Below are 12,258 nucleotides of genomic sequence, written 5' to 3'. Positions count from 1 at the left end.
CAACCTAGATTCCTCACATGTGCAGTTCACAATAGGATTTGTGCTCCTATGAGAATCTAATGCCATGGCTGATCTGACAGGAGGTGGAGCTCGGGCAGTAATGCCCGCTGCTCACCTGCTGCTGTGCGGCCTGGTTCCTAACAGGCCACAGACAAGTATGGTCCATAGTCTGGGGGTGGGGGACCTCTGATTTAGAGAGTCATAAACATAAGAAAATATGCTATTTTGACTTCACCTTGATTCAGTCCAAAGCCATCTCTGTTAATATTGATGGAAACAGAACCTGTGACTCGATGCCACCGTCGAACCAAAAATTTCATTCTAAAAAAGATTCCAAGATAAAATTTCACAGCCCATCTATAAACAGTATATACATTTCCTACAAAAATCACATCACACGTTTAAATATGAACATAGAACAAATGTCAAATTTCACAATTGCCCAATTAAACTATGTCAATGCCTGTTGTGACAAAATCAACTGGAACGGAAGAATAGGGACTCAAAATCCCCTCATCCCCTTCCCAAGAGGCATTAGAGGTCTCTTATATTGCCAGCATCAGGTTCCAGCTTGAGGGATAAATGGGGTATAAGGAGATGGAAGGCAAAAGTAGATGGGAAAAGCAGATAGGCAAAGAAAGGGTGAGAAGTAATGAAAAGAGAAAAGAACAGAGAATAAAGGGCAGATGAGATAAGAAGAGAACAAAAAGACCCTTAAATTGGCAATAAGAATGTGCTGGGAATGCTGCAAGGTGGGTGAGGCTCTTGTCCCTTTGATGAGGGACAAAAAAACGTTGGTTTCAAAAGGAATGGGAGTGTTAGCTTCATGAACCAGGTGCAGCAAGTTACGACCTGCCCCATCTTGGCCCAGGGAGCTTTTGGAGCACCAGTTTTGATTTACTTTGAATCAGTTCCAAGGCTCCATCTTAGGAGGGTCAAAATATGATAAACATAATCTTGGATAAGAAAAAGTGGGGCAGAGTGAAGTATGTCAATAACAACTTCTACACCGCTCTCATGAAGCCTCTCTAGATCCCTCTAATCAAAATTACTAGCTAACTCCTGTGACCTCCCATTTACTTATTATATTCTAAGTTCTGTGCATATTAGTCTTCCCCACTAGAAAGTGAGCTGCCTTTAGGTATTTAGGCAGGATTATATATTTTTTCATCAATGCATCTACCAGCACTTACCCTGGTTTACTCTATACAAGGTGATGAAGGAAATGAAAGGTGAGGAAGAGTAAATGAAACCAGGAGACTACAATATGGAATATCAGAAGCAAGGAGGGTCTAAGGCCCACAGTTAAGATAAAACTTGTGCTCCTGTTTCCAGAGCCAGCATGAATGAGACTTGGGAGACTGGGCTGGTTGTCCTAGCTCTATCACTACTGGCTTTGTAACCTCTCCCTGCCTCAGTTTCCTCAAGTGTGAAATGAGATTCTGGACTAGGTGATCTCAGCTTCCAATTAAAAAACTGTGCCATATTTTTAGAGAAAAATAGGCCGGTGCAGTGGCTCACGCCTGTAATCCCAGCACTTTCGGAGGCCGAGGCGGGCGGATCATGAGGTCAGCAGATCGAGACCATCCTGGTTAACACAGTGAAACCCAGTCTCTACTAAAAATACAAAAATATTAGCCGGGCGTGGTGGTGGGCGCCTGTAGTCCCAGCTACTCAGGAGGCTGAGGCAGGAGAATGGCATGAACCCGGGAGGCGGAGCTTGCAGTGAGCTGAGATAGCACCACTGCACTCCAGCCTGGGCAACAGAGCAAGACTCTGTCTCAAAAAAATAAATAAATAAATAAATAAATAAATAAATAAATAAATAAAGCAGCATCAGATGTGACCTGATAGAAATAACTTTAAAAAGCAAAATTCCTTTAAGATTCTGTCTGCCTCCTAAAAGGGAGGGGGATGCATGGAGAAGCCTTGGTGTTTGTATGCATATAACCAGGTCAGAAGACTGTAGTGGGCCAGGTCCTCAAAGTAGTTTGAGTCTTGGCTCCATGTCAATCACAGACAGAATGAATACCAGAGTTCTTTGCTTGGAATTACTAGAGAAAGAACAATAAAAGCACTAGCAAAAAGCAAAAATCCAATGCCTTAAAGGCTAACCTCTGACTTGAATGCAGTTAGGAAAGGACCTTCCATAGCTGGGCACCAAAAGTGGGTTATCTTAGCAATGAAGAAAATGAATGTATGCCAGCCTAAGAAGTAATTTGTCAACCACATTTTTAAATTTTATAATCTTTTATTTATTTACATGTGTGAGCTTGTTCATGGGCTTATTCAGATTTTTTTTTTTTTTTTTGAGACAGAGTCTTGCTCTGTCACCCAGGCTGGAGTGCAGTGGTGCTATCTCAGCTCACTGCAAGCTCCACCTCCCAGGTTCATGCCATTGTCCTGCCTCAGCCTCCCAAGTAGCTGGGACTACAGGCACCCGCCACCACGCCTGGCTAATTTTTTTGTACACTTTTAGCAGAGATGGGGTTTCAGCATAGCCAGGATGGTCTCAATCTCCTGACCTCATGATCTGCCGGCCTCAGCCTCCCAAAGTGCTGGGATTACAGGTGTGAGCCACCACGCCTGGCCTTTTTTTTTTTTTTTTTTTTTGACAGAGTCTCACTCTGTCACATGGCTGGAGTGTAGTGGCGCTGATCTCGGCTCACTGCAACCTCCGCCGCCCAGGTTCAAATGATTCTCCTGCCTCAGACTCCCAAGTAGCTGGGACTACAGGTGCCTGCCACTACGCCCAGCTAATTTTTTGTTTTTTTAGTAGAGATAGGGTTTCACCATATTGGCCAGGCTGGTCTCGATCTCCTGACCTTGTGATTCGCCTGCCTTGGCCTCCCAAAGTGCTGGGATTACAGGCATGAGGCACCACGCCTGGCCCAGATTGTTTTCTAAAAGGGGATTGGATAGGCCAGCTCTGAGTCACCAGCTGCCTGGACCTAGGAAGGCCCTTTTCATAGTCTACACATACCCTGCCAGTATTCCTGCTAAATGAATGAAAACCTAGAAAAAAAAAGCAGACATGCTTCAGTGATGGCACATACCTCCTACTATATAAATATAGAGTATAACCAGCAGAGAATAGAGGGAGAATTAAAAATAACTAATCCTTTTAGAGAGTCTACTAGTAAAATGCATTTTACTTCAAGTCTTTACCTGGAAATTGCAATGGATACTCTGACGGCCGACCGAAACCTGGTGAAGCCCTTTGGGCGATTGGTGATCACCTCTAGATCCGTGAAAGCTGGCTGCCCCCCCATCCGGGCAAGCAGGGCCAAGGTGGCATCTTCACATTCCTGGAACCCACCCAGTAACAGCAGCAGGTATTTCTTCTGGTAAATGAGAGCCTTTCGAAAACTTTCTGCCCTCAAGTATTTACCATAAATTCTCTATATTTAGGGAAGAGAAGAATGTAAAGACATTAAGAAAACATTCATCCTGCTCTCTAGGGGAAAATAACCTAGATTTTAACAAGTAGTGGTGGTGGTGGTGGTGGTAGTAGTAGTAGTAGTAGTAGTAGTAATAGTAAAACAGCAGGTTCCTATCACTGTTTTCTACTTTATCAGCAAAGTTGAAATTTCAGATAAATTAACCTTTACACTTTTGCCTCTATTAGTCAATGGAGTCTGAATACTAATATTATAGTTAGGCTTCTTGTTTCTTTTAGGTTTTAGCCCTCATTAATCATATTAATTGCAAATATTTTTGTCATCCCAATTTTGTACAGAGCTATTTTTATTAGGGTCACTAATCTATTTATTTATTTATTTATTTATGAGACGGAGTCTCACTCTGTCACCCATACTGGAGTTTAGTGGCGTGATCTCGGCTCACTGCAACCTCCATCTCCCAGATTCAAGCAATTCTCCTGCCTCAGCCTTCCAAGTAGCTGGGATTACAGGCGCCCACCACCATGCCTGGCTAATTTTTGTATTTCTAGTAGAGATGGGATTTCACCATGTTGGCCAGGCTGATCTCGAACTCCTGACCTCAGTGATCCACCCACCTTGGCCTCCCGAAGTGCTGGGATTACAGGTGTGAGCCACCAGTGCCTGGCCTAATCTAACTTTTTAAATGTTAATGTTTTCTATCCCTTCAGATTCATAAACTGGAATAAATGTTCCAAAAGCTTTTCTTTTTGTTTTGAATTTTATGTTGACTGATTAAGGTAGTTTTAACAACATTCATTATTAGTCACTGGAGAGGCTTTTCAGAGGGCTTACCATTTTACAGAGTATGATGTTCTTACATTGACAATAGTAGAGCTTTTGTTAGGAGTTGAAAAGATACTATTCTTTTGGTCTATTAGGGATGAAACCAGGGAAAGTGGAACCATGAGCCCAGGCTGCCACTGTGACCATTAATAAAGGTTAATCTGGTCCCAGTCCTAGGCATGCCTTTCCAGAAACCTCTGTGACCTGCATTCATGACAAAGACTGAATAAAAAGACCTAGAGACAAAACCTGAATACTATCTACATTTTTTTTTTTTTTGAGATGGAGTCTCACTCTGTGGCCCAGGCTGGAGTGCAGTGGCGCGATCTCGGCTCACTGCAACCTCCGCTTCCTGGGTTCAAGCGATTCCCCTGCCTGGGACAGTAGCTGGGACTACAGGCACCCGCCACCACGCCCAGCTAATTTTTTGTTTTTGTATTTTTAGTAGAGACGGGGTTTCACTGTGTTAGCCAGGATGGTCTTGATCTCCTGACCTCGTGATCTGCCCATCTCGGCCTCCCAAAGTGCTGGGACTATAGGCGTGAACCACTGTGCCAGGCCCTAAATTTCTTTAGACTGTTTATTTAAGGTCAGTGAGAGATGAAAGAAGGCAAAAACATAGAACCAGCTGTGATGTTTAGATGGGAGATGTCTCCTACCTTTAAAGTGACATGTTCAGAATCAGGGCTCAGAGTTTGAAGTAAAGAGTCATTTCTTAGTTCAGCTTTCAGTTTGTATACTTCAGCCTCTGCCCTTTTCAGAGATTTCTGGAGAGTCAATTTTTCTCTGTTCCATACTTCTTTTTCAGAGGCAATGATGGCTTCAATGTTGGCACCACCATTCAATGAAAACCTGGAAGACTGCAAAGACCACAGCCTACTTACACAAGTCTCTGAAGAAAAGTCTGAGCTAAACATATTAAAAAGATATCTGCATGATGATGCAGTCTCAACTTTCTAACCCCACCCAGACAAAGTTCAAAGCCAATCTCAATTGACATTACGCATATACACTAACTCTTAAGTACATGGTCCTTTGCTAAGTACATTAGTTTTACAACTAAAAGTCCTTGAGAAAGCCTGGCCACAGGGAAGGTTTAGCAGATTAGCAGAGCTTTGAACTGAAAAAGTCAAGAGACCTAACAGACCATTTGGGTTCAAATTTTGAGCCTGTGCCTGAAATAGTGTACTGGAGAAGTGGGAAAAAAACAAGCCAGTATGTACATAATAAGTGGATTTCTATAAAAGGCACGTAAATGTGTTATCATGTATTTAACCACACAGTTGTCTTACAGGTCTTTTCTATCTTTATACTGGGTGATTATGGAAACTAGCAATTAATTTTATACCTGTTTTTAAATGGAAAAATTTTAAGTAAATTCTCAGAGTAATTTCAGACTGAAAGACGTAATTTAACAGAACCTTTTAATTGAGTCATCAACACGATAACTAATAATTAAATGAAGAGAACAGTCAGGATTCACATTTGAACATCTCGTGTATCTGTTGTTGGTCCCTAGGTAGCAAAGTATCTGGCTTTGGAGATACAAGTATCTTGGTTTGACTACGACTTCAATTCAGTTTTCTCAGGTATAAGGTGGATGTGGATTAGAGATTCTGTATGTATACAACCCAGAGTCGAGTACAGAGATGGTTTCCAATAAATAACAGTAATTATTATAACTTAGTAATAATATTATTATTGTCATCCCTATAAAATTTTCTACAGATCCTAAGAATCAGGTGTGTGATAGTTTTACATTAACAGGATTAAAACTTGAACTAGACAGCAGAAATGATAAGCATGCACTAATTCTCATATATGGAGATGCTAAAAATGGACATACATTATCTCTACCAGCTCCTGTCTGTCGATACCACCTGATCTGCTCTTCTAGCTTCATAACCATGTTCCTTAAGTCATTCTTCTCTTCAGTCAGTTGACTGATATGCCCTGTCAGCTCAGCATTTTGTCTCAGTAGTCTTTCAGTCAATGAGCCACAAGAAGTACTTGGGGACACCAAGCTGGGCTGGAAAAATAAAATGGTGTAAAGTCACTTAAGCACAAATGGATGTGAATAATGCATATAAAGTGTGAATAGGCACCGAGAACAACAGAATTCATGAATTGGTGCTTGAGTTGAGTATTCAGTAATAGGTAGATATTTACCAGGCAGAAAAGATAAGGAAGGGCATATTAAGCAAAAGGCACAAAGGCTTGAGCGAGTGTGTATTGTTTTCGGGGTGTTGTAGGTTGCCTGGTAAGTCTAGATTGCTTCACTTTATGAATAACAGACCTAAATGTAGGCAATGGAGAGTCATGAAAGGCTTGATGCAAAAATATGACACAAAATTTATGTGTTGGGAAAATTCCTTTGGTAGTAATGTACAAAGCAGGGGAAATTAGGGAAGATATAATCTTCGAGTCAGGTAGACCTATCAGGAAGTTGTTTCAACAGCCAGGTAAGAAATGCTGAAAGCCTGAATGGAGGCAACGACTAAGGGACAGAAAGTAAAGGGTGTGTGGGAGAGGTATTTAGAAGGTAAGAGGGACAGGATTTAGTGACTGTCTAGATGTGCAGATAAGGGTGAAGGAAAGTGGTCTATGGTGACTTTCAGCTTTCTAAACTGGGCAATATCATGACTAGAAATGAGGGTCTGGAGCAGGAAGTAGAAAGGGAAGATGGTGTTCAGTTTGGAATGTGCCTGTGAGGTTCCTAAGGGGTCACTATGGGGTACATTTCCCCAGGGAAAAATGTTTAGTAACTAATTGAAAATATAAACCTGGAACACAGGACAGAAGTCTAGACTAGAACCACAGTCCACTAAAGATAAGTTCCATAAGGGTGAGGTTTTAGTCAGATTTGTTCACTGTATCTCCAGAACCTATCTGGCACAGAATAAGTGTTCAATATAAGTATTTGTTTAATAAATAAGTCTAGTGAGAGCTCAGGGTGTTGGACTGTGTGAGCTTTCATAGTTATAGGTTAGAGAAAAGAAGGAAGAGGGTAGGAAGAGGAATCATAAAGGCAACTGATGAAAGAAGCAGAAGAAATGCTAGAATACTGACATGACAGGCAAGGAAAGAGAGGGTTTTAAGAAAATAAAACAGGTCAAAAGTATCAAATGCTACAAAGAGGTCAAGAGATAAACTGAAAAGATTCACCAGATTAGTCAATTGTTTAGACACTGTAGGAGTCTAAGGGTGTTTCATGGAGTAGACAGGATAGAAGCCAGATCACTCTTTCAGGAAGCTTGTCTCCATACAGTAAAAGGTCAACATAATTATTCAATGACAATAATGAAAGCTAATTCCCTCCCTAAGCTTTCATTATCTTCTCTTGGGGGAAAGCAAGCATTATTATTCATATTTAAAATAAATAAAAAGATACAAATAAAACTCTATAAAGAGTATAAAGAATATGCTGCAAGTTTCAAATTATCCAGTTTCTATTAAATCTTTGCTCTCAATGCTTCAGAAATAACTTTTAAAAAGTATTACCTCTTCACCTTGCTGGCCAGTTAATTTCTGTAGTTGTAAAATAATTTCATCAATATTTTCCTGAACCCAAATGAAATCTTCATCATCTGCTGTTTCAAACTGTAGTCTTCAAGAAAAAGACAAAAAGTCAAAACATACCTTCTCAATTGGGGGTGTTTACTACCACAAACATTACAGAGCAGGCGACGTTCTACTTCACCTATCACTTCTCCCTTATATCCCATGCTTTCTTCCCTGGGTCAAAGTGTTAGATAGTTGTTTTCAGACATTTGAGTTCTGTTAAAGAATATCACCTCCTAATGTAAACACGCATTACCTTTAAAATTTCAATTCCCCACCCTTGGCTAGCTGTCCAAGAGGCATGGGGTCTACCCAGCCTAAGAATACTACTTTCCCAAAGATCAGGCAGAAAAGTCTAACCTCTCAGAGGCTTTCTGGGGTAGAACCTGTAGTTTTGAAGCTACACACTGAAGCTTTTGTCTGATCATTTCTAATTCATGATTACAGCCGGTTCCTCCTCCATTCATTTCAATCAATTTAGCGTAGTTTGATTCTTTTGTTTCTCCTTCTATTTTCTGTTGAAGAACCCAATTTCTAGTTCGATCACTGGTTAAGCTCCACGTGGCTGGCTGGCAATTTTGGACAGAATAAGAAAACAATAATTATAGGTGAACAGCATATCACAGTCTATCTTAAGGGAACACAATTATTGTTTATATCCAATAAACTTCTATAGATTTCATTTTTAAGTGATTTACATATAGCTATTTAAGTAATTTAATCCAATATCAAAATTTAATGATCAAAGGGCTGCAGTACTTTCCTTAAAAATATCTAAAAAGAAACTGTCAGTTTACCTCATTAAGGTTCTGATACAGAATTCTTCTACTTTCTCGTTTTTCTTCTCGTTCTAGTTCTTGCTTCTGGAATTCCTGCATGATTCCTTGTAGTCGCTGTCCTTCAAGGTCTAACTTATAAACTTGTTGTCTTTTCTCTTCCAGCTGGCGCTGAAGATCTTCCACTTTGGACTGGAGCTCATGCATTTTTTTCTGTCCTTCAGTGTTGGCCTCCTGTTCTGTCTGCAGTGTTTTCCTGTGAACCTGCCTATCTTTTTCCATTTGCTGTCGTGTTTGCAAAGAATCCAGTTTATATTTTTCAGTCTCATTTAACAATTCTACTATGCGACTGTGTTTTTCCTCTAGCTGTTTCTGCAGCTCTTTCAGTAGGTCCTCTGAGGGCAAGGGTGGCCGAGACTGTCCAGTACCATCACTGCTCTGCAGCTGTGCGTGCAATTCCCGCTCCCTATCTAGGGTACTACTCATTTCCCGAATTCGAACTTTCTCAGATTCAAGAAGTACTTGAAGCTCTAAGTTTCGACCTTGTTCTTCTGACAACTGGGCATCATATAGCATTCTCTGTGATTCTATTTTTTGCTGGGATTCGTTCAGTAGTTGTTTCTGTTGTTCCAAAAGTAGATTTAGCTGAAGATTCCTTTGTTTCTGACTCTCAAGTGAAAACTTCAGATCCTGGTACGAGAAAATCAAATTTAAGAACTTGTTAATATTATTAAAAATACTTGGCCGGGCGTGGTGGCTCACGCCTGTAATCCCAGCACTTTGGGAGGCCGAGGCGGGCAGATCACCTGAGGTCAAGAGTTCAAGCCCAGCCTGGCCAACATGGTGAAACCCTGTCTCTACTAAAAATACAAAAAAATTAGCTGGGTGCAATGGCACGTGCCTGTAGTCCCAGCTACTTGGGAGGCTGAGGCAGGCAAATTGCTTGAACCTGGGAGGTGGAGGTTGCAGTGAGCCTAGATTGCACCACTGCCCTCCAGCGTGAGCAACAGAGTGAGACTTTGACTCAAAAAACAAAACAAAACAAAACAAAACAAACTTCAGAAGTATACAACCATGCCTTTATTAATACTATGTTGGTAGTATCTTTATTAGAAAATAGAACTGATTATTTAGTTTATTAACTTAAATGTTCAGTAGTTAGTGCATAATCATGAAATATAAATAAAAGAAGGGTAAGATAATACTTTTCTCAAAAAATCTTAATCTCACTAAGTAATATGAAGCAGGGTACATTTCTTATAAGAATAACAACCTTTAAAAATATAACTGTTCCTGGAGATCTTATGTTTTGATAAGATTCCTGTGCACATTAATAAATTTGTTTAAAAAATAAATGTTCCTGATATAATGTGATAGGAGTTCCTGAAAAACCTTGTGTTTTGCAGTATCACATGCTAAAAATAATAGGGCTTATAAGGAAAGCAAGGTTAGGGGCAAATAACTCAAAATATACATAAACTTTTAATGGTTAAAAAACTATAATTGGTACCTAGGGAGATATCATGTCCCTGCCGGGCAGAGAGTTCTCTTTGCCTGGAGGCTAACACAGTGGACATTAAAAATAAAAAATCGGGCAAAAATGCCAGCAACACATTGTTTTTCAGCACAGAGTTAGTGAGAATTAGGATTACGTGGCTAGAAGAGCTCTGAGCCAGTGAGACAACAACACCTTTATTAAAAGCAGATACTTCATGTATACTCCACCTCTATTAAAAGCAGATACTCAAAGCAGCCTGCCTTGAGCTGAGAGCCTTGCAAAGCAGGGGTGTGTCTCTCTGAAAGGGGCCAATGTTCACTTTAAATGTTCTTAAGCAGTGAGGGCTCCAGAAAAGTATCCCTGTTCCTCCTCCCTAGGAGAAAACAGGAACCAAAACTACCTCTGTATTAAACTGACAGGATTGCCATATTTATCTGTGTGTACCAATTCACATGCCCAAAACATGTTGCAGCAGAGCAGTCTATATGCATCTTTGGATGTAGCAAAACAAACAAACAAACAAAAAAAACCAATCACCACTCCATTAGCATTTCCTCGTAATACGGTTTATGTAGTATTCAATGCACAGTGAACAACTTACCATATCTTATTAAGAAGTCTAAGGTTGACATTTTAGATGGAGGAAAGCCTTAAGACCCTCTTCTATCATTCTGGATTTTCCAGACATTTAAAGACAAAGATAACAGTACCTCAAGTTCTTCTTTATCCCGTTCTTCACTGCGTCCCAACTTGGCTTTCTCTTTCTCCAAAGCCCACTGGAGCTCTCTTGATTTTTTCTGTTCACTTGCTAATGTGTCATTAAGCAAATGTACTTCATCTGTCTTATCTTTAACTTCCAACCTAAGTCAGAAAGACAAATGAACTTCCATAAAGCTATGTTGACGAAGCATATAATGAGAGAGAGAAAAACAGCTTCCACTGATAAGTTGAGGCATATAATAAACTAGCTAAGAGGAAAATATAAACTATTAAAGATTCTTGACTGGGGTTCATTTCAAATTAACTCTTTCTTTTTTTGTTGTTTTGTTTCGAGACGGAGTCTCGCTCTTCGCCAGGCTGGAGTGCAGTAGCGCCATCTCGGCTCACTGCAACCTCCACCTCCCGGGTTAAAGCAATTCTCCTGCCTCAGCCTCCCGGGTAGCTGGGACTACAGGTGCCCGCAACCACGCCCAGCTAATTTGTGTATTTTCAGTAGAGATGGAGTTTCACCATTTTGGCCAGGATGGTTTCAATCTCCTGACCTCATGATCCGCCTGTCTCGGCCTCCCAAAGTGCTCGGATTACAGGCATGAGCCACCGCGCCCGGCCCTCTTTTTTCTTTTTTTTTGAGACAGAGTTTCCCTCTTGTCACCCAGGATGGAGTGCAATAGCGCGAACCTGGCTCACTGTAACCTCCGCCTCCCAGGTTCAAGTGATTCTCCTGCCTCACCCTCCCAAGTAGCTGGGATTACAGGTGAATGCCAGCATGCCCGGCTAATTTTTTGTATTTTTAGTAGAGATGGGGTTTCACAATGTTGGCCAGGCTGGTCTTGAACTCCTGATCTCAGGTGATCCACCTGCCTTGGCCTCCCAAAGTGCTGGGATTACAGGCATTAGTCACCACATCTGGCTTCAAATTAACTGTTTCCAGTAGTACAATTATTAGTTATTAATTATCAATGCAAACAACTATGCAATTTATTGTTACAAAATAGTATTAATAAAAATTTTGGCTGGGCATGGTGGCTCACACCTGTAATCCCGGCACTTTGGGAGGCCGTGGTGGGTGGGTCACCTGAGGTCAGGAGTTCGAGACCAGCATGGTCAACATGGTGAAACTCTGTCTCTATTGAAAATACAAAAATTAGCCAGGCATGGTGGCGGGTGCCTATAATCCCAGCTACTCAGAAGGCTGAGGCAGGAGAATCACTTGAACCCGGGTGGTGGAGGTTGCAGTGAGCTGATATCATGCCATTGCACTCCAGTCTGGGCGACAGAGCGAGATTCCATCTCAAAACAATTAAATAAAAATAAAATAAAATAAATAAATAAATAAAAAGTAAATAAAATTTTTGTCTTTTACTGAACATGGGAATCACCATATCTATTTGTGTGTGAAGCTAATGTTCAATATAAAAATGACTAGTTGTAATGTGTCTTTGGCAACAGAATATCTCAGTATTTATACCAAGAAATA

At 40.7% G+C, this 12,258-nt stretch overlaps 1 protein-coding gene across 8 annotated transcripts in view; it reads right to left on the bottom strand.

Annotated features, from left to right (window-relative positions):
• Positions 1-12,258, bottom strand: part of AKAP9 (A-kinase anchoring protein 9) — a 166,758-nt gene that overhangs the window by 4,669 nt on the left and 149,831 nt on the right. For all 8 annotated transcript variants that reach the window (XM_016945121.4, XM_016945118.4, XM_016945127.3 and 5 more), the window contains 8 exons: positions 10,772-10,922; positions 8,585-9,253; positions 8,148-8,356; positions 7,728-7,833; positions 6,073-6,255; positions 4,886-5,086; positions 3,169-3,401; positions 236-321 (listed from right to left, as the gene is read on the bottom strand). In XM_016945121.4, the coding sequence (XP_016800610.3) occupies positions 236-321; positions 3,169-3,401; positions 4,886-5,086; positions 6,073-6,255; positions 7,728-7,833; positions 8,148-8,356; positions 8,585-9,253; positions 10,772-10,922 (1,838 nt within the window). The remainder of the gene's footprint in view (positions 1-235; positions 322-3,168; positions 3,402-4,885; positions 5,087-6,072; positions 6,256-7,727; positions 7,834-8,147; positions 8,357-8,584; positions 9,254-10,771; positions 10,923-12,258) is intronic.

Source organism: Pan troglodytes, chromosome 6, assembly GCF_028858775.2.
Source record: "Pan troglodytes isolate AG18354 chromosome 6, NHGRI_mPanTro3-v2.0_pri, whole genome shotgun sequence".
NCBI lineage: Eukaryota > Metazoa > Chordata > Mammalia > Primates > Hominidae > Pan > Pan troglodytes.
Note: the sequence above shows the minus strand (reverse complement) of the source record. Positions and strands in the feature narration are given on the sequence as shown.